This window comes from Osmerus mordax, chromosome 3 (assembly GCF_038355195.1).
Source record: "Osmerus mordax isolate fOsmMor3 chromosome 3, fOsmMor3.pri, whole genome shotgun sequence".
Taxonomy (NCBI): Eukaryota; Metazoa; Chordata; class Actinopteri; order Osmeriformes; family Osmeridae; genus Osmerus; species Osmerus mordax.
In genome coordinates, this window is record NC_090052.1 from 18,175,274 (window position 1) to 18,202,271 (window position 26,998).

General features: G+C 43.4%; 3 protein-coding genes across 3 annotated transcripts; 1 reads left to right on the forward strand and 2 right to left on the reverse strand.

Annotated features, from left to right (window-relative positions):
- Positions 1–109: 109 nt before the first annotated feature.
- nsfa (N-ethylmaleimide-sensitive factor a) lies at positions 110–15,498 on the reverse strand. Its single transcript, XM_067232524.1, has 20 exons — positions 15,421–15,498; positions 8,720–8,805; positions 7,840–7,939; positions 7,664–7,703; positions 7,413–7,579; positions 7,198–7,305; positions 6,947–7,022; positions 6,564–6,719; positions 6,069–6,268; positions 5,751–5,916; positions 5,488–5,562; positions 4,976–5,259; positions 4,636–4,792; positions 4,346–4,479; positions 4,169–4,235; positions 3,887–3,966; positions 3,514–3,648; positions 3,256–3,369; positions 2,947–3,002; positions 110–1,486 (listed from the first exon to the last, which is right to left on the reverse strand). Exons 1-20 carry the CDS (start codon positions 15,430–15,432, stop codon positions 1,459–1,461), a joined length of 2,241 nt encoding a protein of 746 aa, XP_067088625.1. The 5' UTR covers positions 15,433–15,498; the 3' UTR covers positions 110–1,458.
- A 3,293-nt stretch (positions 15,499–18,791) lies between these two features.
- LOC136941050 (cyclin-dependent kinase 5 activator 1-like) lies at positions 18,792–19,742 on the reverse strand. The gene has a single exon (XM_067233437.1). It carries the CDS (start codon positions 19,740–19,742, stop codon positions 18,792–18,794), a length of 951 nt encoding a protein of 316 aa, XP_067089538.1.
- A 2,608-nt stretch (positions 19,743–22,350) lies between these two features.
- LOC136940457 (26S proteasome non-ATPase regulatory subunit 11A) lies at positions 22,351–26,694 on the forward strand. The gene is made up of 13 exons (XM_067232613.1): positions 22,351–22,441; positions 23,309–23,410; positions 23,705–23,901; positions 24,045–24,102; positions 24,218–24,412; positions 24,589–24,733; positions 25,079–25,139; positions 25,238–25,300; positions 25,425–25,550; positions 25,806–25,841; positions 25,935–25,986; positions 26,112–26,254; positions 26,339–26,694. Exons 1-12 carry the CDS (start codon positions 22,351–22,353, stop codon positions 26,252–26,254), a joined length of 1,269 nt encoding a protein of 422 aa, XP_067088714.1. The 3' UTR covers positions 26,339–26,694.
- Positions 26,695–26,998: the final 304 nt, after the last annotated feature.

Genomic DNA, 26,998 nt, shown 5'->3' on the forward strand with positions numbered 1-26,998 from the left:
GCTGTTTTATACATTCATTTGAACGCAATGATATAGCCTAAGTGATAAAATAATAACAATAATCCAAACATTTATTGACTGGACTCCATAGCGACTACGCGAATTCAATCATAACCTTTATTGTAACGGTTTATTCGTGGCAAAACATAACTGACTAAATTGTGTTGAATCAAAGATGAATCTTTGCAATTTTTATATTTTATCCAGTCATTGAAGACCATAATAAGATATTGTGTTCAGGTATCTGTGTGTTCACCCAGTTACAAGTTTTTGTATATGAATGATGTAGTCAGGACAATGTCAACTTTGAACACTTACACGGCACTTAAACCCAACAGCAAACAGAACTCGTGAGACCAGATAGGTGCTTTTTCTTCTTCTTTTGCCTGTGTATCTGTGCTTTTATTGCAATAATACATCTGCTTGTTGACACGCACTGTCAATGATCATAAAGAACATAAAAATAGTTTTGGAAAAAAATCACTGGTCATACATCATAATAAATCAACAAATGCATTACACCAACAAATTGGTAGGTTTGGATTCAGCGGAAACAAACACTCACACACGCATACACACATGCATACAGTTTTAGACACAGAAAATCACAAAAATGAACACACAAAAAATTGAAATCACACAAAGTACTGATTTGATAAGTACTAAAGGTTTCTTTTCTAGCTATGTCCATTTTCAAAAGTGCTGAATCGTTTAACACTGAGGCCACTCCTACACTGTACTGACAGTTAGACTGGACTGACAACAACCATTACAATCTTCTGGCAAAAAGAACATTTGGAGTGATATGAAAAACCATACTGATATATTACCCAATAGTCAACAGTGATTTGTATTTGTTCATTATATATTGTATTTATATATATACTATATACAATAAATAAACAAGCTACATGTACAGGATAAACACATACACCCTACATAGCACTTCACACTTCCACAACACACTTACTAAAAGCCTTTCATTTTTCACATCAGAATATTCAAATGGCTTAATGACTTGCCTGTCATGTGTATACTGTGTATACATGTCTGTGTGTTTAATGAATATATAGCATACAGTACATATAATCTTCGAAGCTCTTATCATTCTGAATAAATACAGCTAAGTAGACCGGGATAAAGTTACTACAAATACATGAAACTAAAACATACCAGGCTAAATACTCACAATGCACAAGACAGCACTTTGCAACCCATATCGCCAGTATGTACAAATAACATTTTTGTAACAGCACACTTCTCAACAGGTTTCTGTGAGTTTCCGGACGAGGGACTTGACGGTCATAGTTGCCATGGAAACATGCTCTAAATGAGAGGGGATTGAATCTGACTGAGTGAACAAACAGATAGATCGATGGAGGACTAATGAACAGAGGGTGTCTTCCCCTTCTCCTTCTTGTCTTTCTTTACTTCCTCTCCTCCGAGGGTCCCTATCATCTACTTGTACTCGTAGGCATTGCGATCACTGGAGAAAAGATGAACAAGCACAACAAGAGCGTCAGTCACTTATGAATGAAGGCGTCCATGCCATTCACCTGTCCAGCAGGCATTGGTAAACCAGTGTACTCACACAACACCAACAATAGGCAGGATGGTGTCTTGCGTCAAACAAAAAATGAACAGGATTTAAAATGCTACAAAAGAAGAAGAGAACCATCATTCTCTGCTTTAACCTTAACATACATTACATACCATACTGGATGATGTTTTAATCATGTGACAGCCACCACCCTGCTACAGTGGTCAGTCATTATCTCTATAGGAGTCTTAAGGTCTGTGTGACATGCTAAACAATTAGTAGTATCATGATATCATCAAAGCAGGCAACATATGAAATCATTATGAATCACATTGTTATAAGAGCAGCACGTGGGACAGAGGCTCATGTTATGTTTTATCATAATTGTCCTGAAGTAGAGGGCAACGGAAAGGTCATGTCATGCATATGTACGTACAGAATCAAGATTCTGATGGCCCAAAATACAGTATGTGTCATGATTATATAACAATCACCTGACTAGATATATGTATTCAATATACGGTATGCCATAGTCATGACTGCATTATGAGGGTGGGACAGCAGGCAATTGAAGATTACCAAAGTGTTGTGGGTGAATTCTAATGAGGCAGGGGTATGTATAGGTACAGTACGGGTATGGTGCTGGCTTGTGTCCAAAACTGTTCTATGATGTTTGGCGTTCCTTGCTTTCGTTAAACATGTCATGATTTTCTTTGTCATTAAAGAGAAAGAGCACAACATGAACAAAACATTGACTACAAGTAAGCACATCGAGATAACAGGAATGATATAAGTTCTACATTTGGGGAAACTATGGACAAACTACTTCTCGATGCTTAAGCCACTGAGTGCTACTGTAGTTGAGGTAGACGTAGAGTCGCTAAGTAACAGCGAGCTACCTCGATAGCTGATGATCTTACCATCAGAAAGAGAGTGCTTAAATTCTGATGTGATTGGCGTCATCCAACCTGGCGATGACAAAATGAAAACCAGCGGTCAAGCCATCATACTCGTGGTTACGGGGGGGGGGGGGGGGGGGGGTCTGGACGCACTGAGCATGTGTTTGTGCATATAGGTATGAGTCTGTGTCCCTACGTGTGTTTGTGTGTGTCTGCGTGTGTGTAGGTCTACGCGCATGTGTGTGGCTTTGAGACAAAGTTGTAACTCATGTCTCGGTCAAGTAGGCAAACCATGTTCAATCAATACTTGTAAGAACATGTTACAGTTAATGTTCCCCTATGTAAATGTGTGTATTTGTTTGTTACACAACACAGCTGGTGGGATATATGTGATATAGGTTAAAGGGAGGGGTGTAGAAAGGAAGGTAAGTGTGATTGGGTGATTGTGAGTGATTGGCATGCAGAGAGGAGGTGGTGATTAGCTGGAGGAGTGTAGGGAGTACTCACGCCCCCTCGTTTTTCAGCAGAGAGAGGAACTTGGTGACTCTGTACTCCTCTTCCATCTGGAGGGAAAGCAGCAGAAATAAAACATCAACAACCTGTCTCCACCATGGGTTTCCTTATCCTGACTCAAATTGAACACAGTGTCCAAAGTTCAAATGTGGAATGTCTCAAGTATTTTACTCAATAGAAGTACAATTATATTTCCTTTATTTATTCCGAAAGAAATTCAATGATGCAATCAGAAACCGTAACATATTTTTCACTTTGTCGCCCATACGCAATGCACCCTACAGACATGCTGCTGTTTCTCACCTGCAGGGACATCTCGATGAGCATGAGTAGTTTCTTAATGCCGATCCACACCCTCTTCCCCTTGATCTGCTGGCCAATGGTGGCTCTCTCTTGCTCAGTGAAACTGCCAAGCAGCTGACACATGACACCCAATGTAAGCTTACTACGGTAAATGCTGTGTTTGTGTCTGTTTGTGTGTGTGTGCATGTGCTTATTTGTATTTGTGTGTGTTTGTGTGTATGTGCTTGGATGCGCGTGTGTGTGTGTGTGTGTATGTACCTCCAGGGCCTCCACCAGGTGTTCTCCAGTGGAGATGTTAGGGATGTGGATGGTGGTGCTAAAGGCGTCCAGCATCTCCATCTCCTGGAGGACGTCCTTGCGGCTGGTGGTGCCGATGATCAGCAACTTACGACCCTGCAAGGAGCAGAGTTATACCCCCATGCTCATACCCACTCACACACATCCACATTCAAACAGATACACATAAAAACATATTCTCTTTTTTTCTTCTTTTCTTTCTTTCTTTTCCATCTTTCTCTCTCCCTCCACCCCTCTCTCTTCCTATTGCTCTATCACACACACACACACACACACACACACACACACACACACACACACACACACACACACACACAGATCTATAAACACTTACTTTAGGGGGAGCCTTCTTCAACAGCACCAGCAGAGCCTGCAGGACCAGGTTAGAGAAGCGAGGGCCAATAGGCACATAGTCTACAGATAGGGGAGGGGACCAGGAAGTTAGGTAAAGGCGACTTATGAGAGTATGTGAAAGAACTCATAAGCATCCCAGTTATAGTGCAGTCAGCAGTCACTGACTGGGTAATGTCAATTTAAAGACCACGGGGCCATAACAGACTGAACAGTACAGAAGTTTTCAGGGGAAATCATTAACGGACAGGAAGTGGATACTGACCAAGGAGGCGCTCTATGTCGTCCACTACCACACAGCTGAGCTGGGACTTGTATGCATCGTCAAATATCTTTGGAAAAACGGAAATGGGTCACAAACACACTTACAGATGAGAAAAAGAGAGAGGATGAAAGATAAAGCGGCATAAAGATAGATAGACAGATCGTGGGAGACGCCTACTTTCTTGATGGCCTGGCACTTGGAAATCTCAGAGTGTCCTATCATCTTGTCTGGAGAGCAGATCTTGATGAAGGGGAACTGGGAGTCCTCAGAGATCTTGGCTGCCAGGGCTGTCTTCCCACTGTGGGCAGGTCCTGGTGGTGGTGGGGGCAGTGTTTTTATCCACCCACAAAGTGTATAATGACAGTGAAGAAAGTGTGTTTCTTTATATTTCTGTCCGTCTTTGGGTCTGTGTGTGTCTGTGTGTGTCTGTGTGTGTGTGTGTGTGTGTGTGCGTGAACAGGCCTTACCCTCCAGCAGCACGGCTACCAGGGGCGTGCGGTCGCTGTTCTTGGTCTGCTGCACCAGCAGCTCCCCGTCATCCAGGACCTGTGTGACTGGGTCGCCCCACTTGATGATGCCGTTCATGATATAGCTGGCATAGTCCTCCTGGTTGGTACCAAACGCCTGCGGAGGGAACATGAGGTGCCACACTCACTCATCTGACTCAGCAGGACTATACCACAACGCTGATATGTGAGAAAATTGTGAATTGACGTTCTGAAATGGAGGGGTAAAGTATTTTTTTTATTCCGTTCAGTGGTCTGTGTGCAGAATAGGAGCTGGTGGAGTCTTTAGCTCCAGACTTACAGGTTTGATGTCGTTGTTGAGGGAGCCCAAGAAGTCATCTCTGGTGACCTTCAGCTTCTCCGCTCTGTCCGTGTCCACCTCCACTGTGGCTGTAGCCTTGATGTGGCGGTTCATGGCTGTGGATTGGGCAGCTCTGACCAGCCCCTCCAGCTCAGCACCACTGTAGTTCTTGGTCTCAGCAGCAAGCTCCTTCACGTCCACATCACCTCCTAGAAGGCCAAAGTCTCGCATCTTATTGGTGTGGATGTTGAGGATCTGGACACGCCCCTTTTCATCAGGAAGACCTGGAGAGAGAGAGAGAGACAGACAGAGAAAGACAGAGAGAGAGAGAGAGAGAGAGCGAGAGAGAGAGAGAGAGAGAGAGAGAGAGAGAGAGAGAGAGAGAGAGAGAGAGAGAGACACAGTGAGACACGGAAGAGATACTGAGACAAAGACACAAATGCAGAATGAAGGCACATAGCCAACCACAGTACCGGTAATCACAATCACAATAATCTACATGTCGCTCTTACCGATCTCCATCTTGACCTCAAACCTGCCAGGCCTCATTAGAGCTTCATCTATCAGATCAGGCCTGTTGGTCATCCCTGGATGGAGGGAGACAGAGGAAAGGGAAGAAAGGAGAGGAAGATGGAAGAGAGATGGGAGTACAGTAAACAGGAGTGCAGAATCATATTTTTCGGTGGTTTTCAGAGATGTATTTTTCGCTATGTGTGTATTTATAGCATCGTTTCATGAGTCTATGTCTGAGCAGGTAAATAGGACCGTGTCCTACCAATGACCAGGATGTTGTTGAGTTCGTCCACCCCGTCGATCTTTGACAGCAGCTGGTTGACCACCGTGTCGTGCACACCTGTGCTGCCCTGGCCCGTGCCTCTCTGCTTGCAGATGGCATCCAACTCATCAAAGATAATGATGTGGAGTCCGCTGTTGGCACCAAGCTACCAGGAGGATCCGACAGGTTAACAGACTTGGACAACACATTTACATTTTATTAACTTGTGTTACTGTTCTTCAGTTACGATATTTAAATGTAGAGATTGGTGTGATTTTGAACACACAAACAAAACAGGCAGGCGTTTGATCCACTCACCCTCTTTTGCTCCTCCTCGGCGTCAGCAAACAGTTTCCTGATGTTGGCCTCCGACTCGCCCACGTACTTGTTGAGGATCTCAGGGCCGTTGACGATCTTGGGTTCGCGGGCGTTGAGCATCTTCCCGATCTGCCTGGCCATCAGGGTCTTACCACATCCAGGAGGACCGAACAGCAGGATGCCCTTTACGTGTTTACACCCTAGGAGGGGACATGGGTGTGAAAAACATCACAACCAACTCAGGTTTTCCTCTCTAAAGATGGATGGATACTAATGGGCAATGAAGCAGGACTGGATAAGAGCTTGGGTATAATAATAAAAGGTTTTGTCTGATTTAAGTCAAAAATAACCTTTATTAAGAAACCAATGTCCCAATGTCAATAAACCAACTCATCACTGCATTATAACAGTCTCCTTCTTGACACAGTGACACAGTCTGAAGTTTTTCCTGGAAAATGTGTTGTATTCTGGATGGATGAGTGGCAACAAGCTTACCCATCTGTTCCACAATGTCAGGAGGGAAGACTCGGGAGGCGAAGGCACGGCGGAAGATGTCGGAGAACTCCTTGTCCAGACCACCGATGCCCATCTTCTCAAAGTTCCAGTCAGGGTTGATGATGCTCTGTCTCTGCTCTTTGGTTTTGGCCTTCCCTACAGAGACATGAGGAGAGCAGTGGAGACCAGTGAGACATCTAACGGATTGCGATTCCAGCAACATCTAATGTCAAAATAATCGTTTAAGAACAAGAAACAGTGGTACTAGTAGTAGTAGTCGGTCCTGAAATATATCTGATGCTGTTTTCCATTCTGATTTAGAATGTGTTACCTGTTCAGAGGGGTCATGTGCCCACTTTTGTGAGGAATGATCTAGAACCTACCAACAAGTGTGAGGGCGGAGCTCTCTGCCTTCTCGAAGATCACCTGGCTGTTTCCCACCAGCAGCCCAATATCAATCTGGAAGAGAGCAGAGGAGACAGGTCGTCAGGTGCACAACATCCTTCCCACACCCAGGTGAGGGTTACACACAACCTAGCTCTAAAAACAGACTGACTCCGGCATCAAATCAGTTAAAAATAATGATGATTAGGTTAGGTTATATAGCTGAACACTGTGCTGGAACACCAGGTACCTTCTGCTTCTTCCCTGACGCTGGCTCCCCCTTGAGGATGCTGGCGTCCATCGCCTCGATGTTCTTGATCATCAGACCAAAGAGCTTGTCACAGAAACTGAACACCAACTGTGGAAGACCAAAAGCCACAGCTTAGCTATTGTATATGATGAGGTGTGTGTGTGTGTGTGTGTGTGTGTGCAGGCATGTGTGTGCATGTGTGTTTTTCCCCTGACCTGCTGAGTGACAGAGAAGCCCTGGTTATTAAACTGCTGGATAAACTCGCTAGCCATCTTGTCCGAGTCGTAGGGAGAGGTGTCAGTGCTTTTCTTCTGTAAGAAGTCGATCTCTATGGTCATGGCTCCGACGCACTGCTTGGACTTGTCAAAGTTGTAGTTGGACACTGGAGAGGAGATGAAAGAACAGATATGAATGAGAGGGGAAAGTCTAAGTTTTCATGAATATTTCTCAAAGGTAGGTGGGTTACCTTCAATCTCCTGCCCGATGGACAGACCCGCCCATTTCCTCTGTGAGAAAGACAGAATGTGAGCCATGTTAGTCCGAAATTGTGGCGAACATCATGAAAGTGCTGTAGCTCTGAGCATAATGAAGGGAGCAGACATGTGGTTTGTGTTAGCAGGTGCGTCGTATCAGGTGGTTTACCTGTGGCAGACTGAAGGCGATGGTGCCAGGGACGACCGTGTGGTGGCTCTTGACCGTGAACACAAACTTGTGATTGGGTGTGGTCTTCACAGAAACATGTCTACGTGGAGGGTTAGAGATTTATTGACCATGTAGCCTAAACAACTGCCCTATATTTGATCAAGGATGTTAAATCCATGTTATGCAGGGTAGGCCAAGCTGTTGAGAACCACTTTTTGTCATATTCGTTGAAATAAACTTCACATCCTGACAGCAACCAATAAATCTAAAGGTTTGACAGTTAAAACAATATTTTGGTTTGAATCATTTCAAACTCAAGCAAAAATTGCAAGATTTGCTAAACTTGCACATCCTGCCTGTAAGTGTGCGGTCACACAGCGCAGTGTGCAGGCAAATGAAAAGAACAAAAACTGTTTTTGGTCGATACTTTGGAACTATTAATGTTTAACATTTCTCAATCAATCCCTGATAGTAGGGAGGTGGTGGGAGGTACAACAATCACAATATATTTCCCAAACAGCCGCCACCATTTCTCTTTATACTTCCCCTCCTAGACAGTAACATAAAAGAGGATTGCATTAACAGCTAATCACAAATGATCTTTGGATTACTGAACAGGACAAAACCCAATCCCTGCCACAGGTAGTTACAGTGAAGTTTTAACAGAATGGCTCACAGTTCAGATCCAGAACTCCACCTCCACAACTGTGCATGGCTATACCGACTGACATATATCCATGAGTTACCACACTCATACAGTTCTCAGAGTATATCAGTGGAGTGCCTGTGCGGTTGTGAGGAGAAAGCAGCTCCAGTGAAGATGTGTGCAGTGTTTCAAAACTCCTGTAGAGCGCGCCAAAGAGGGAATCAATCTACTCACTGTCCAGACTGCAGGTCCTTCTCGCTCACAACAGCGCAGTTTGTCAACGACAGATCGTCTGTTGGGCATCGCGCCGCTTGCATTGTCTGCAGAAAAAAAGAGAAAGAAAGAGAGGAAAAAGAGGAGAGAGATGTTGAAGGGGAGGTGTTGCATGACTAAGCAGTTTTGTCCCAGACCTTCTGGTTTTAGTGCACATGCATTCCAAGGACCGGGGAACAGGTGTTTACATTTTCTTGATTTACCGATTTACAGATGTAACTGTTGAGATACAGACAAAACCAGTTGATCCATTGAAATACTAGATTGTGTTATCTCTTTTCAAGAGATGCACCATTACACATGTTCTCAGTGTGTATGTAACATTTGAAAAAACATTTCATCAACACTGCCAACAGTTGAGGTTTCTCAGTATCTATAGTAACCCAGTAACATAGTAACAGTACGGGGGAGCAACTGACAGATGGGTCGGAAAGACAGAGAGAGATGTAATAGAGAGTACACCTGAGGAAGTGTGGGGGATTCAGTTGGTGGAGAAGGTGGGACAAGGTCTGTATCAGACACCAGCAGGCAGCCCTGATATACATTAGTCAACCCCAAAGCAGCAAATGCTCACAGCAACAACTGAATTCCATGTTTGTTGTGCATCAAGACTCATACAGAGGGTCAGCAGGGGGTTGGAAATGAGCTTGATCTGACAACCAAAGAAAGATTAGCCTACAGGACTTTAAGGTACCAAATCTAATCATGACCTTGGTCTTCAAACAAACATGGTCGAGCTCAAATAAAAATATTCTCAGTTTGACTCCTGCTATTCAATTTGTCTGATTCAATTAGCAAGGGGGTCTCCCACACATGCAATATCACAAGGACAACGGACAATATTTCCTATGAAACTCTAACCACAGGCCAGCACTAACGGTGAAAGAGAAAAGAGACAAGATGTGAAACATGCAGTATTTTAGTACCAGTAGAAAAAACTCACACACAACAAATGAGAACTGTGGAAAGGGTTGGCATGGCAACACAAATGTAGAAGATCAAAAGAGAACAACGTCTTGAAAATACAGGTCTTATTCTTGAGAGCCAGTTATTCCTAGGTAAAATATTTAATGACGATACTACTGATTAAGTGTGAATATTTATGATCATGATCTGGTAAATATTTTTTAGATTGGTTTCTGTTATATCCGATCAAGGTTAGAGGTGTTATTTATTTTATTTTTTTCAACTTGATATTTAATATTTTGACAAGCCACATTCAGAGAGATGAAAATTCTGTACACACTTTATTCATGATATAACGCACAGAATCGGGTTCGATTGTATCAGGTCTCAGGTTTGGCTCACCCATTCATAGCTGGATGCTGGGTGGGGTACATATGTTTTGTCTGACATTTGAGGATTAGGTCATGTGATGCAGGAAGACCAGGGCTGGGGGTGACAGGTGCCATGGATGCCTCCATGTTTGGGGTGGAAAGGGGATGTTTGGGTTGAAGAGGGAAGCCCGTGGTGTGACATCTGAGTGAGCCAGGAGGAGCGCACTGCGGTGCTGGCACTCAGCCCTGTCTGGACTATAAAACCCTCACATGCAGCCTAGCCTAGGTCTAAATCTGTCTTACTGCCAGCTCGCCCTTAGCAAGGAAAAAAGTAAAACCTTCCAGTTTCCTGACTGGGCCCCAATTGGGTTTCCTAAGCATTCTCAGTGGGCTGCAGTATGGGTGGGGGGTGGCTGACAAATTGTATTTGCGCTCAATCACTGTCCCCCCCCATGCGTTGCAACTTAGTCAATGAATTGCAATGCCAGACATGGGCTAACTTTCTCCTGGGACTCTACCAGCAACACACTAGCAGCAACACACTGCAGGGAAGCTTGCAGGCCCAGGAACGAGGCAAATACAGGTATGCAAAGAGAGGCTATTATGCTTAGTGAAGCTGACTGCCCAATTACGCCTACGAAGTATTAGCAGGTGGTGCCGGGGATGTTCATAACATGAAGAAATGGCTGTTTTGTCAGGAGAGCGTACGTACATACATACCTTGAAAAATATTACCACCTTGGGGGGGCCAACGTAGGCAAGCAGAGAGGGGAGGGGGGAAGAGGACAGAAGACAGAGAGTTGAGACAGCCGGGACACTGTCAGTAAGCTGAGGCATGGGTACACACACACACACACACACACACACCACCTAGGCAGCAGTGCAGGTGCATGCAGAACAGAGTTGGGGTCTTGGGGTCTCTAATGTTGTATTTTTTACATATGTGGACCATTAAGTCCTGTTGAGGCCAAATACCTCTACAATTTACACTACCTATAAAATGTATCTGTGACTATTTCGTTTGAGTTCATGTTGATTAAGGTTGTTGCACCCCAAATCTGATTGAAGGAGTATATGTCAGCCATATAATGTTCTCCAGTCTTATGTACATTTGACATAAGGGTTACATATTCCTCACATTATAAACATGTATTGTTTTAATGTGAGTACTGATATGTATTCATGACAGCTCTTTTGATGATCGTGGGAGTACAATGAATGACATTTCCTTGAGAAAAAGATATATTGAAGTTGAAGGTAAAGAAGATATAAAACCTAAAAGACAACTATAATATATTTGCCATGGACTGGAAGTACAGTATAGCTCCCACAAGGTCACACAGTAACTGTCATGTTAAGAGGTTTCACAAGCTCTGTTTAGTGGGGTCACTGGCATGCACAAACAAGCACAGAAGGTTTATTTTGAATTGAAAAGAATATAGTATTTTTTTTATATAGTACTGTTATTTTACCAGATCAACTGAACCTGACTATCCAAAAGAAACTAACTGACTGCAAATAAACATGTTGTGTAAAGTTAAAGAACATAAACAATGACATTATAGTGTACTGTACATTGTTTCAGATAATAATGTTATGTATTCATTCATTTGGCAGACCCTTTTATCCAGTGACATAGGGAGGGGGATTTGAACCTGTAACTTCTTGCTCTGCAGTCATATGCTCCGACCACTGAGCTGAGCAGCTAGATTTAGCACTGTGTTCTTTAAACAAAAATATTGTTAGTGCTTCACAAACTTCTTTTAAATGTCTCCTTCAGTCTAACTCTGGATCTAAATATAGACAACATTTACAGAATATATACAAATAGAACCAATATAATGTATTTCCTCTAAACCAGGGGTCCCCAAACTTTTTTCTGCGAGGGCCAGATAATTTTTCCTTTCTTTAATGTGGGGCCGGGTCGGTCTGTAACAGAAAATTACATGGGCCAGAGTGACTACCAGTATTATTGTGAAGATTTTATTATGATTTTAAATGTATTCATTATGCTAGATTAGTTTATTATTTTGTTATGCACCGTACACCCGTACATATCAAGGGATATATAGCCTATTAAAAGAGCATTATTACTATCGTAATTAGCTTTTTTCATATTCATTGCTATTGAAATCAAAACATTTACTTAGTTCTGCATATTAGTCAATGAACTGATTTGTTTTTATTTATTTTTCTCTATAAAAAAAACAACAAAAGGAAAAAAGTCTGGCATTGTTCAGAGGTCCAAAGGCATGCTGTAGTTTGGGGACCCCTGCTCTAAACCATAGCCTAAAACTCTCTTCTTGTAAGGGACATACAGCTCCTGTCTTTCTCTCCTGCTTGGCAGAGTTTAAAAAATCTATTTCTCTCATAGTATGGTGTCCTTTTCCATAATGCAAGAGGCTAAATCCCTAGGGAAGTATCCAATGTGTTCTCTTTGCTGGGGATCAATTGCAAACAGGTTAGCACGTAGCTAGTTTCCAGGAGCAGTATGCTGCAATATTCAAATAATTTCTCATTTTTACAAAAGCATTTCATGTTCTTGTCTGCCATGGAAAAAATATGTACTTGAGCAAAATACTAAACTTAAATCAGTTCAGTCTAACATTTCTTTCAACATCAACACACTTTGCCTAGGTTTAGAAGACAGCTAGTCCATTCAATATTAACAAACAATGCAGGAATGCTTCAAGACATTAGCTACTTTTTATGCTCTTTTTGTTTCTTCATTGAGCTAAATCACCTTAAGTAATTTCTGGTCTTTACTGGGGGGAAATTAAATCAATGCTTCAGAGGCAGCATGGCAATGACTCTTCTACTGAATGGCATTGCACTTAGCCAGACCTACTAACTCCCAGACTGACACACACAGCAGCAGTTCTACATAGCGGACAAAATCAAATATTTTAGTGGGCACCATTTAATAATTGCATATTTGTCATCACATATTTACCAAACATGTCTGTTGGTCCTATTCCAAAATATAGTTCAAATTAGATTTATTTTGCACTTCTCTTATTGGCTGATTCCACAGCATGGTTCTCTCAGACCCCGCCTCCAGCCTAAAGTAACGCATCATTGAGTTCGAAGGGATGACCAGGCAAGAGGACAATGTTTGAAGGTTGTTCCTCTCTGAAGACAAACACCAACACGCAAGAAAAACACAATAGCTCTACAATGGATACTCTCCATGTCCACACACAAATCCTAATCCTTTTCATTTCTCACAATCAATTTTAATTTGAACTTAGGTGCCTTTCCCAAAGAGTCTTTCCCTGTTCTGTTCCTACCGTACAGAGTGTCTGTCTCCAAATATAGACACGGCTCAAAGCTCACAGAGAGGAGGCCACACACAGGGATTACAGATTACTGTGTAACCTCCCCCATTGAATGCACCACTCACACACAAACCCAGCCCAGTCAGAACACATTCATAGACACACATTGCTTCTGGCATGAACTGACACACACACACAGATGTGAATGCACAAAACAAGTGAGATTGTGCGCACAAACAATGTGCATGTTCTCACTAGCTTGTCAACACTGAGGAAACGTAGCCTAAATACTAGCCTGAGTCTAGAGATGCTACAGTCTCTGACATGTTTTCCTTGTTTATCTGAAAAAAAGAAGCCTTCAAGGCTCAGCTGTTCTAAGTGGACTGGATCACTGGTGCAAATGTTGCAACAAACACGATGAGATGAAGTCACGAAGGCTGTGTGCTGGAAAACGTAGAGCCTCTAAGGTGGTAGCATAAAATACATTGTCATGTATGACAACTGACTAAAGCCTTTGCACCCTCTATGTCTGCACTGACTAGACATGCTAAGATATTTGCACGACTGTGCTACGTACTGTATGTTGTAAATGTATATTGTTATTGTATTCAGTACTTTGTTAATGTTGTATTTTGTTGTTGCCTCTGCTACCGTAACAGTGCAATTTCCCAAGGGAATCAATAAAGTGCTACTCTACTGCACTCAACTATACGTTGAGGACACCAGCAGTTTCGGTTTACAAATCATAGGCAGAGAGAATGAATCTAAATCATCCCTACTACATATCTGTGTTTACACCAATTCATGTTCTTTATCTAATTAATTATTCTACATTCCACAGTTAGTATTCTAAGAGGCTCTGTGTCCCTCTTGCCCTGTATGACAGGCATCCGCAGGGCTAAGGGGACAAGGACCAAGGGGAGGGGGGAGGGAGCAACGTGCCATGGGACACAGTTGACTCATGTCGAATGACCATTAGAAAGGACCTCAACGGAGGCCCTGTACATCATCACAAACACACACTTCGCTGTGGCGAAGACTTACACAGGAATCTGGATTTTTTTCAACAGAGTTAGTCTGAAATATTCTTGTAAACACAATATACCCATATTCTTTATCATGTAAAATGTCTTTAAGCACTTAGTCCTAGTCTATCCTCTCATATTAGTATCTAAATGTAACAGAAAACCTATGCATGATTTCCAGACGGTTCAGGTCTGACTCCTGCAGGCCCCGAAAAAGAGATGACTGGCACCATTGTTGTATCATTGGGTTCGTAGTGCTTACATTAAGTACTCTCGTTTGGAAATCCAGAGAAAATTTGAAATTGTTCAGTGATTAGACTTGATTATTGGATCTGAATGTGTCTGCACCAGTGTACACCCGTCCCTGTCTCAGAACAGCGGGTCGTGTGACGCGGTTGCTGGTGAAGTTCACAGTACGAGGCTGCAGCTGGCAAGCCTAGAATCCGCTACGCACTTAGACAGGTTTGTTCACTTACATATCATCATACACTGCCTACCTAGGCCTACATCAGTATATATCTCAAAAATAGAACAACAGCCCAATGAGGCACAGATCTGACCTATTGCAATAGATGCAGTGCAATGCTGATAACCCACAAGAGGTTGGAATTCATACGTTCTAGTTTGCAATTATTCAGATTCAGATTCTTTTTTTAAAAGAAATTCAAGGCATAGGTCGCATTTTTCAATAATCATATTCTTCGGTCCGTCAGCTCAAGGACATTTACAATCCAGGATTAGCTACAAATTCACTCAGCTAAGCAAAGGATACACAGTTAGCTTCCTTGCTCTGGTTGTTATCTGATTATGCAATCGTGGTATATTATATTTAAAAGCTAAGATCAGACAAAAGCGCAGCCCATAATATGGCTAAAACACAGCTGGATAAATTTGGAATTTAAGACAGATATATTAGTCGTTGTGACATTCAGGTGCGACGTACTAGCAGCAAATTGTTAGTGTCATTCGTTTGCTAGAAAAAGCTTTCCGCGTCGTCAAACAGCTCGGCATGTTCTCTAATTATATTTGACAAACATTTAGAATGGGTTACGAGGAGTTATTTTTACAGAATAATATCTTACCCTGGCCGCCATCTTCGTCGTTAGGTGGTATTCAGAAATGCAGCTCTGAAGGATAGTTCATACGGCAACACTGTGAGCGGACAGCAACAGACTGGCTTTAACCTGCGCAAGATGCATCGTTCCGCACTGCACACTGCCAACGGAGGCTGGGCATTTGCCTCTGATTGGCTCATTCAATCCCTGTACATAAATAGTATAATCGATTAAGTCTTGTGATAACGTCTTGTACGATTAACATCACATTCCCGACATGATTTATATATGTGGCGAAATCCAACTTATAGCACTATTGTTGATGCGAGTTATGTTAATACATATCCAAGCATGTGCCAATGTCTATAGTAGGTCTACTCATAGAACATTGCTCGGTGCCAATAAACACCTTACATCTCCTACACTGGACAGCTCCTACACTGGACTGGACCATTTCTAAAGCGTTTCAGAACCACGGACAGCGCCATAGTAGGTTGGTTGCCCACTCCCACTGGTGTTAGCCAGTGCTATTGGAAAGACATGGCATAAATGTGGCCTTCAAGCAAACCTTTGCAGGAAACTGCTCTTGCATGTTTATGATCACTTAAGACAATGTATGTACGTATACGCAAGACATCCTGGTGTGTTTTCTGTATTGACAGCCGTTGAAATTGGCAACGAAGGGTGACTGCATGCCTTTTGCCCAATACAGAGCCAAAGCAGTAGAACTGTGAAGCGTACACAGCTCGTTGCTGCCTTACTGTGGCCAGAGAGGGTAGTTATTAGTACTAAATAGTCATATCAAATAGTTTCTGGTGATCTGCGTTATGGCTAGTTTTCTGGCTAGGCTGATGTTGCGTTCAACATCCCCCAGGCTATGCCATATCATTTATGACGTCATTTAAAATCATAATTAGTAATCAAGCGACCAGAGCCAAATAAGGAGAGGACAGCAATTGCTTGCAAATGTTTTATACAAAGTAATTGTAACAGTTGATCAAATTCTTCTCACTTCTCACATACATAATCATGGTCACACACCCATATAGTCACAGACTGCTGTACTGTAACTCTAATAACACTATTTACCTTGTTTTGTTCACCAGTTATACACAATATGATTCACAAATGAAAAGGGAAAAAATGGAAATAACTTCATTAGCTTAATATTTTACACTTTTTTTTGTTTTACTGTGTGTTGCAAGATAAGACGTGGCACATAGTTATGAGCATGGAATGGAATCAAAGAGGAAACAACTGGGTAGATTCTGAGACCCCCGTCTTTCTTTCTTTCCTTCCATCATCTCTTCTCCTCATAGGTGCTTGCTCCAGTGGATCTGGAGGTGAAAAACAAAATGGTGGGAACACTTACCACAGTTTCCTGTTCTTAGTTTGTGGCAAGTGATAAGAGGTTACCCTCCCCCGACTAGCAAATGTGCATTCTCATGGCACAGAATATGAAGTGTCAGTGTACCATAATAGTTTCCATTGGAATGCTGGTATCCACTGAAACATTGCATTTCCTTGCTTATTCCTGTGCAGATGACTGTCAGCAAATTGTCTCTAAGCCCATACCAGCTCTGACATGAATGACGATTTGATAAACTGTAACCTAGCAAACGTAGGGGGGAAATCTTATTTTGATAATGTTATAAATGTCCTCACAATGACACTGCAATACCATGCGCAATTACTCCCTGTCACAAGTCCTTTCTGTTCCAAAATAGTTAAATGATTCATTGAAATCTTCCTTGTTCACCATTATTTTAAACTAGAGGTGATTTTTTTTATATATATAAAATGTAACTCTTTAGAACAATATGGCACACAACGTCCACCCTCTGTCAGAGGGCATGGGTTCTGAAACTGAAGACTTGTTACAAGGTCGACTCAGCCGTATGACATCACCATATGCCTACCCCCAGTGTATGATGGAGTCATAACGCTGACTCAGCCTCAAAATACAATGTGATCACTGCTTTTTTTGATAACATGTGATGTGCCAACACAAAGCAGCATGCTGGGAAACCTATAAAAGCACACATGCATGTCAACACAAGCCATCAAATAAATAACCAGTGGACAGTGGACAAAAGTCTCTCGACCAAGCAGAGGATCCATCAGTGTCTTAAAGTGTCTGCCAGTTGTCAAGTGTGGGGGGTGGGGGGTGAGTAGTTGTAGCAGAGGATGGAAGAACGTGTCTATGATGCCATTGCTCCTACCATCTTGTAAAATATTCTACCTCAGACATAGCCTCTATGGAACTTCCAAACCCAAAACATAATCATGTTCTTTTAGACAGAAAACTATGGAACCCAACAACCACCAACCCACGCCCAAAAAAGGTAGAAGCATTTTTTTTTCACATAGCATCTGTTGAATGAGACTGGCAAAGTTCCCTTTTTTACTTTAAACAAAGTTTCAATAAGACCAACAGAGCTAGTAGCTACATAATCCTGCTGTAGTGAATAAAGTGAAGTGACTCAACCACTGATAGGGTCAGTTAACCATATCGACATCTAAGGAGTAAAATCGGTGTTGAGGGCCCAGTAAACTTGGCCAGGGCAAAGGTATAGTTTCAACCCAGAGCTAGTGCTATTGTGTGTTTTAAACTTGGGTATGGTTACTATGTTGAGGTAGGGGACATTGGCAAAAGGTTATTACACATACACTTGTGAGGTGTTCTCATGTGCTGCGAGATCATCGTTCTGGCTCTAGTGTACCCTCATTCACTGCAGGACCTGGATCCTCACTCACACTTGATCTCTTGGTGCCTCTTCGGTTTCACGTGAGTCCTGTATTTCAATTCATTTCTCTATGAGTATGTACAAAGAGCAGAGCACAGGGAGATTGTCTGGTGTCTCCTTCCTGTTTTGAGTAAACTGAGAGACTGATCCAAGAGGGTTGAGAATGATTAGTTCCTCGGTCACCTTAAGATACTTTCTTGTCTATTGGCCTGCCCTATATTATATCTCTTGGCCTAAGTTGGGATTCAATCATTCTTACTTTTGATTTGATGATCTATTTAGTGTGTGTTCTAATCTTTACTGTTTTTAAAGTGCAATCAAATGTAATCTGGTCAGATTAAGCTCATGTTGATGTATCCAGCTCCAGATCACCAGGCTGAACAACAATTACCCAATGTTCTGGAGACTAAACCAATAAACAATGCCTCAGGATGAACACTCACAGTAACTGCATCTGTTTGGTGGCCTCCATTTACCTTAGATATCACATTATAACCTACGACTGTTTCTCATTTCGCTCATGTTCCTATTTAAACCAAATCTGGCACTATGAGCAGATTCAGAAACACCAGACAATATGCCTGCTCTACTGTAGCTACTCCCACCACATCCATCCATCCCTTCTCTCCTCTACTAATGTCCTCCTTCATTCTACCGGTCTAGGCCTATCAATAACCGCGTCTTCTCTTCCTCCTTCTTGTTCTCATTCTTCAGGTCGGCGAAAACCTGGGTGAAGTAGTGTGGGTCAGTGTTGATCTGCAACATCTTGCCGCTCATGCGGTTGATGATCTCCAGACAGCGGTCCCAGAAGGCCTCCTTTTCTGCCTCCACCAGGAAGGGCTTGAGCGGGTAGGAGATCTCGTTGCCCATGTAGGAGTAGGACAGGTAGAGGCAGGTGAGCAGAGAGGCCTGGAGCTCGCGCTCGCTGGCCACCTCGGCCGACACCACGTCCCGGCAGAGCATGTAGAGGAAGACCACGTTGGCGGGGGTGATGAAGCCCTGGTCCTGCCAGCCCTGGAGCAGCAGGGAGCGGTCCACGCTCCGCAGCCACAGCACCGGGTCGGTGGGAGACAGCCGCTTCAGGCGGTAGCAGCGTCGGCACAGGAACTCTCCCAGGCTCCTCATGAGCTCACTGGTGGAGGCCTGCACGATGACCCGTTTGGGCGTGCCGGCGACATTGGAGGCCTGGCTCACGGAACCCGTCAGAGAGTTCTTCTTGACTGTGGCGGCTACGTTGGCGACAGTCTTGGAGGTGGGAATGGAGGTGGTGGTGGTGGTGCTTGGGTCTTGGGTGGTGTAAGAGGACAGGTTGGCGCAGGATTGGGACTTCTTCAGCTTCAGGCTGTTGGAGGCAGAGGTGTGCTCTGTGCTGCCCCGCCCACTGTCGTCTGGAGGGAGCTTCTTGGACCCCTTTCTCTTGGCCGATACGGCCACGATGCGTTTCCATGGCAGCACACTTATGATGGACTGACGTTTGAGGCTCTTGGTGTCTTTAGCATTTTTACTGTTCTGCACCGCCGTGTAGTGACCCACTGTGGCAGGGCCATCCTCAAACAGGGCCGCCTTACGGTAGCTTGGGGAGAGAGACAGGACAGTACCCATGATGCCGCTGGTTTATGAAGGGAGGTCTAGCTCACTCGTTTTGGGGTTGGACCAGAAGGTTTGGAGAAAAACAGAAAACGTTGCCTCTTGAGGGAACCAAAACCTGTGAGGAATCAAAACAGCATTATGACCTGTTCATCTCATGTTTTCTGTGGAGGATTAGTGACGAATACAGTCCAGACTAATATGCTCTCATCATCTGCTTTTGGTGTTTATACAGCTGTGTGCAATTCAATCACAATGGCACTTCACAATCACATTTGCATTTTCATTTGCACACATTATTAAAATTGAAATCTTAGTGAGATGATAACGTTTGTAATTTCTACAAGAAATATCAATCACATCACTTCTTCGACATGTGACCTATTCTGTGTGGTCTAAATCTAAACTATGTTAATTTGCAAATTCAGTTATTGTTTTCTTTAATCCGTTTATTCCTATGAAAGTTTTACACAAATAAAAATGTTGGCTAACCATCATTTAAAATATGTTCTGTACGTTCTGGGCTGGCGTTTACATTAGTTTTTCTTTGCTAAGGGCCTTCACGTTCACAGCTCAATGTTCTCGTCATAATTATATAAGGAACAAGATAAGGCCAGAGAAGCATGATAAAGAAATGTGCGCAAGCATCCATCTTAGCTTCAAAATGGAAGCCTTGAATGAAAACACCATCCCCCCCAGCACACAGCAGCTTTAAAGATGTAGATTACATATCATATCGGACATTGTACACATATTTACCCTTTCATGTGTATGATTTATTTATATTATACCATCATTGAAGTCTTCCTTAAATGTACTGTAGCTCATGGATATTTGTCAAAAGACGCCCGTATAAGCCAATGCAAAAACGTGTAGCCAAGACAAATCATTTTCTTTTCAAATTAACTAGTCTAAAATAACGAAAACCAAAAAGGTTTATCCTTTGATTTAAATACTGTTAGTCTAAAGGTGGTGACATACTTTAGGAAAACAACAACCATTGACATTGTTTCTTACCTTAAAATCTATTGAATATTTCAGTGTAATCCATGTAGAATTACCCCTTTGCCTTTACTGCAGGGCAAATTATGTCAACCAGATAGGATTCAACGGTCTATGGTAATTTTTCACACCTTCGCGAGTGCCGCCTAACCGCTGTCCAAGGTGCTGGGCGTCTACGGCGTGCGAGCAAGACGGTTCGCAATCACTGGTAGACTATATTTACAGTTCTTCAAGGTCTAATAGCTGGTCGTTTCCTAATTGAAATGACTTTCAATGTCCACCTACGAATAATGGAAGTCTCTCTCTCGTCGATGAGAGTACAGATGCAGAGAATATGCGAAATGTGTAACACTCGCTGTTTCTGTAAAAATGTCTTCCATTGAGGAGCAAAAATCTATGTCACGGCTGTTATGCCAGCAGTCCCCGCAACAATGTTGACTGTGTTTCTTTTCCAAATCCCCAACAGGAAAACAGAGGAGAGGAACATCAAAACAAAGAAAATAAATGATGAGAAAATGGCTACTATGGACTCTTTAAATATGTGGCTGATACTTAATCTAACAGCAAAAACGCTCGACGCTTTGATGCAGGCATCTGCAGATATGCGGGTTGGTTGTGGAAATGGCAGGACGCTACCCTATTGGTCGGCGCTTGGATGCTGTTGCTGCTAGTTGCTGTTGCAGTCGTGGTGTTTAATGTTATTGGTTGTGGCTAATGGAAGAGCACCGACCACTAGACGCTCTATCTATGGTCTGCCCTGCTGCATCCAGCATTGTGTCCAAAGCTTTATACTATGCCATAAGGATTACTAAACTGATGGATACACGTCACTTCTAAATGGCAATCAGACGTATTTTTGATGCATGAAGCAGTGTCTTCTGTTTGATTATGGATCGTGAATTGGGGGTGTGTCTGGTCCCTATAATTAGGCTTTAGTGGTGGAATGTTTGCCAATATGATAGGGTTTGTAGAGGTATGTGGTGTTGGATTCCCACAGATGCATGTTTTTATCAACTCTGCATTCAAGATTTATGTTATTTTGTTCTGATTTGATAAGAACGTTATGAAATCATTGAACATTAGGCCAGCTGCTAAATATGATACAACATTCACACGTCAACACAGCTGAAAGCTTGCTACATATACAATATGCGCACACATTTGGTTCAGATTTTGTTTAATGAGTTTCGAAAATCTTGTAAAGCAGTCTAGTCACTGAATATTGAAGACACTTTGCATGCATGTTGTTATTGTAGTGCCATGTAGAACTTGACAAACCTGCCGTACCAAAGCCTAGACTACACTTATCTGGTTGTATTTCAGAACAGCCGTCAGAACTAGCTCATATGCGCTGTCCGTGGTGCTGAAGGACGCGTGGGGTGGTGCACACTCCAAACAAATGTACATTATTTGATGCCCTTTTCTGCCCAGCTACGTTATTTTGTATGGTATGTCTCACACCAACACCAACAGTTTCTCGATAGAACACAACACAATCTCAGAATTATTTGCTACCTTGCAGTTAAACTGCGGTTAGCGAAAGTGAGCGGAGGGGGCGCGCGATTGTTTGTCGACATCATGAGCTAACCGGAACAACAATCAGTCATTGAGGAGAGGAAAGATGGCAGCCGCGGCAGTGGCTGAGTTTCAAAGAGCCCAGTCTCTTCTCGGTACAGACCGGAATGCGTCTATTGATATTTTACATTCAATTGGTAAGTATATAGATACAAACGGGCTTACAAAAGATCAACTCGTATACCTGTTTTATATTTTTTGTTGTAGCTCGCAGCTAGCGCAAACATAGCTAGCGAACTAGCTACATGCTGCTGCTAACTTGCTAGCTATATAGCTTCAGTCTTGCCTTACGCACATTCATTACCACAGTGAGTCAGCAGCAGGCGGATACCGATAGCTAGCCTAGCTTGCATGCTAGCTCATTGAATGGAAATTAGTAACTAGCAGGCTAATTATGCAAGCTAACTACCTTTAGCTGCCAATATTGTTCATATTCTTTACAGCGCAAGGCCAGTCAAATATGTAAGTTACAACACGTGTTAACTGCAAGCTTGCTAGCACTACAATTTTCTGTAAAATGTAGACAAGTGCTAGCTAATGTCTTACGAACGTAAATGCTAGCCTACGGTAGCTAGACGAGCTACCTTTAGCGCAGAGGTTGTCAAAGTAAGTCGTAATTTAGTGAACAAACCAGCTAATTTAATGTATCATGTGCCTGCTTTAGCTATTCAAAAGCCAGTTAGCCTAGCTTGCACGTACAGTAAGTATAGTTAAGCCCCACGTTAACATTAGTTCAATGTTCTTGCATAACAAACAATAGAAATTGGGACAACGCAGTGTAGACCCCCATCACTGTGTACATTTGACAAATCATAGCTAGATAGTTAACTAATTGGGCCAGATTGTGTTACTTGTGTGGCGTTTTGTCTGACATGGCAAGCTAGCAACACCTTGTTCCATCTTAGCTTTCAGTCTGCAAGCAAACACTTGTTAACCAAACTAGCTGCATGTTACCACAGCAACCCTGAAGTGTGAGATGCTGACCATGGACTCTTGTGCTTTAGTAAAGCGTGACATTCAGGAGAGCGATGAGGAGGCGGTACGTGTCAAAGAGCAGAGCATCCTGGAACTGGGGGGTCTCCTGGCTAAGACGGGCCAGGCTGCAGGTAACGGTCCTTAAATGTTCTGATTAGACCTCTGGTCAGTCTTTGGGAGCTGGGGACTGTTAGTGCTTTTGTATTAGACCAGCATCAGTACAGCTAGTTCGACCAGTTCATCACGAAATATTTGTTTTGGTATGTAACATGGGCATGTGTGATAGTATTGGGTTGGAACAAAAGCCAGTTACTGAAGGGTGTACCAGAAGAAAAACGTGTTACAAAAGAAAAACAAGCTTTGGATTAAATGTACTTTCTCTTACAATCCCCCACCGTTCTGTTCTACTCCTTCCCTCTCTTAAGAGCTGGGTGGCCTGTTGAAGTATGTCCGTCCATTCCTAAACTCCATCAGTAAGGCTAAAGCAGCAAGGCTTGTGCGCTCTCTGCTGGACATGTTCCTGGACATGGAGGCAGCCACGGGCCAGGAGGTGGACCTGTGTCTGGAGTGCATAGAGTGGGCCAAGGCTGAGAAGAGAACCTTCCTCAGGCAGGCTCTAGAGGTGAGGTCTTGTGTTTCATGTTCTTCATCTCCCAGTATCAGTGTGCGAAACACCAAAATGGCATGAACAGAGTGAAGTAAAACAGAAAATAATCATGTTTTCACAACATGTCTAAAGTAATAGTCTGTTTCCCCTCTCTCTAGGCACGTCTGATCTCTTTGTACTATGACACAAAGCAATACCAGGAGGCTCTCCAGCTCGGTGAGACTGATTTCAATTATGAACGTTTTTGTCTTTCAGTTTGTATGTTAAAGTAAAATGACTGAACAAAGAATATATCATTAAGACATCTGTCCATCTCCCTTTTTTTGTCCAGGCACCCAGCTGTTGCAGGAGCTGAAGAAGATGGACGACAAAGCTCTCCTGGTTGAGGTGCAGCTGCTGGAGAGTAAGACGTACCACGGCCTTAGTAACCTTCCCAAGGCCCGTGCCGCCCTCACCTCTGCCAGGACCACTGCCAACGCCATCTACTGCCCGCCCAAACTGCAGGCCGCGCTTGACATGCAGTCAGGTACAGCACTACTGCCCATACACACACACACACCCTCAGGCAGTCTCTCTCTCACACACACACACAGACTCTCAACATACCACACATCCTCAATGGCCCTGACCAAGGTGTGCTTCAGCTTGGAATGTCACCCAGCGGTATGGTTCTCCGTTGACCTGACCTCTTGCTGTGCGCAGGGATCATTCACGCGGCCGAGGAGAAGGACTGGAAGACGGCCTACTCCTACTTCTACGAGGCCTTTGAAGGATACGACTCCATCGACAGCCCCAGAGCCATTACATCACTCAAATACATGCTGCTCTGCAAAATTATGCTCAATGTGTAAGTAAAGTCTTACCCGGCTGTGTGTTTAGGGTTGATATATGCTGTCCAGCTGATACTTCTATCCAAAACAGCTAATGACACAACATATACAAATGCTATTCACTTTAACATGTGTGATGAGCGCCTCATTAGTCCCCAGGCCGCTCTCTACCCGATCGGCCCTCAGAAATATCAGGGGGTTCAATCTGTTTCGCATCTCTAGCCTCCTTTCTGTTCTTCACCACCCATCTTTTAAGAATTGCGTCAAAAACTGGGTGCAGCTGTTCTGCGATTTTGGACCTCAGTGTTTGATGAGGTAGTGATGACCTGTGGACTTTTCCCTCATGTCTGTTGTGACTCCAGGCCAGAGGATGTCCAGACTCTGACCAGTGGAAAGCTAGCCCTGCGGCACGCTGGGAGACAGGTATGTCTTCACCTTGCCATGCACACCTCTGCTGTAGCATCACACACACAATCAGATCTTTGTTTCCTCATCGTCTTTTTCTGTCTGTCTGTTTGTAGACAGATTCACTGAAGTGTGTGGCCCTAGCCAGCAAGAACAGGTCGTTGGCAGACTTTGAAAAGGTATGTTCTCACCGTTTTGTTCTTCTTTTCTTCCTTTGCCTACCCTACACTAATTTATCTCTTGATCTTATTGAGACAAATCCCTGCTCTTATGCCACTTGCCTATCCTCTCTGTACTTTCCAGGCCCTGACAGAGTACAGATCAGAACTGAGGGATGACCCCATAATAAGCACACACTTGACAAAACTCTATGACAACCTTCTGGAACAGAACCTCATAAGGGTCATTGAGCCTTTCTCAAGGGTCCAGGTAGGCCAGGACTGCACCGACTCTACAGTCATTCTACTTTACTGTCATTCTACTCTTCTTTACTGACAGAGATTTACGATTTTACCGCTACTGCTGTTTAAACGGCTTAGTTGTTATCGCTTGTGAATTTCACGTTATTGTGGTAGGATTGACATACAATTTCAAAGAGGTACAATATTTATATGAATGTTCTTAGTATGTTTTCCTAGATGGGAGAGTATCATCTGACTTAACTTTCTCTTCCTCTGCCTACAGATGGAACACATTTCCAGCCTCATCAAACTCTCCAAGGTAGGATTCACACCACATCCAGCATGTCCATCTGCATGATACCTTCACCAGAGGTGTTACAGAAAATTGATCAGATGTTCTTTCCACCCTCAGGGAGATGTTGAGAGGAAACTGTCACAGATGATTCTTGACGAGAAGTTTCACGGTGCGTTTTTCTTTTTTCTCTGCAAACCTTCCTTTCTGTTCTGCTCTCTGTAACGAAATCGTGTTGCCCAGAAAACACTGCCTGGCCTTTCGTGGTTTGACCTGGCTTATCTCCTGTCCGTACAGGTATCTTGGACCAAGGCGAGGGTGTGCTGATCATCTTTGAAGAGCCCTTGGTAGACAAGACGTATGAGGCTGCCCTGGAAACCATTCAGAACATGAGCAAAGTGGTGGACTCCCTCTACAACAAAGCCAAGAAGCTCACATAGGTCAGTGGAAGAACTGTGCTCCCTACATCCGTGCCACATTTCCTGTTTCGACTTGGTTTTAATCGAAATATCTCTTCTCTATAGAGAGCCAACCACCTGCACCCAGCCCAGAGTGAGCTCAGCCTGTCTGTGGACCAGTCACTCTAGGTTAAGAGCAGGGCATGAAAGAGGTTTCTACGGACTTCCACAACCCAGCAAGCGAAGAAACCGACCAACCAACTGAGCGACCAACTAAAACACAAATGGACAGGGCTAGGCCGTAACCACACCACCAACTTTGTCCCCCCAATGCCAAGTCTGTCCCCTAACTCCCTGCTTAAGATCCCCTATCGCCCTGACAGGCATTGCTCTGAAAGAGCTTTCCCCACGGACAATTACAGATACACCTACACACTCATCACAGGTTTCAGTGTAACTGGGCAGCCTTTCTCTCACTGCTGATCAATCAGGGAATCTTGTATGATAATGCAGATACATATACATACATGTATGATACATATAGATTTCGATCAGATTATAACTGGTAGGTGGGCTCACTGCCTAAAGATTGGGTTCTCTTTGCCAACCCCCCCTGGCCCTGAATATGCTCATGTTTTGTCAGAGAAGAACCTTTCTTCCCCTTCCAATTATACCAGCTCACCAGAAGAACAGTTTGTACAGCTGGCTGGCACCCCACCTCCCCCATCCCATTTTGAAGTGAACTGTGCCCTTTGACCCTTGACTTTGACACACATACATTGATGG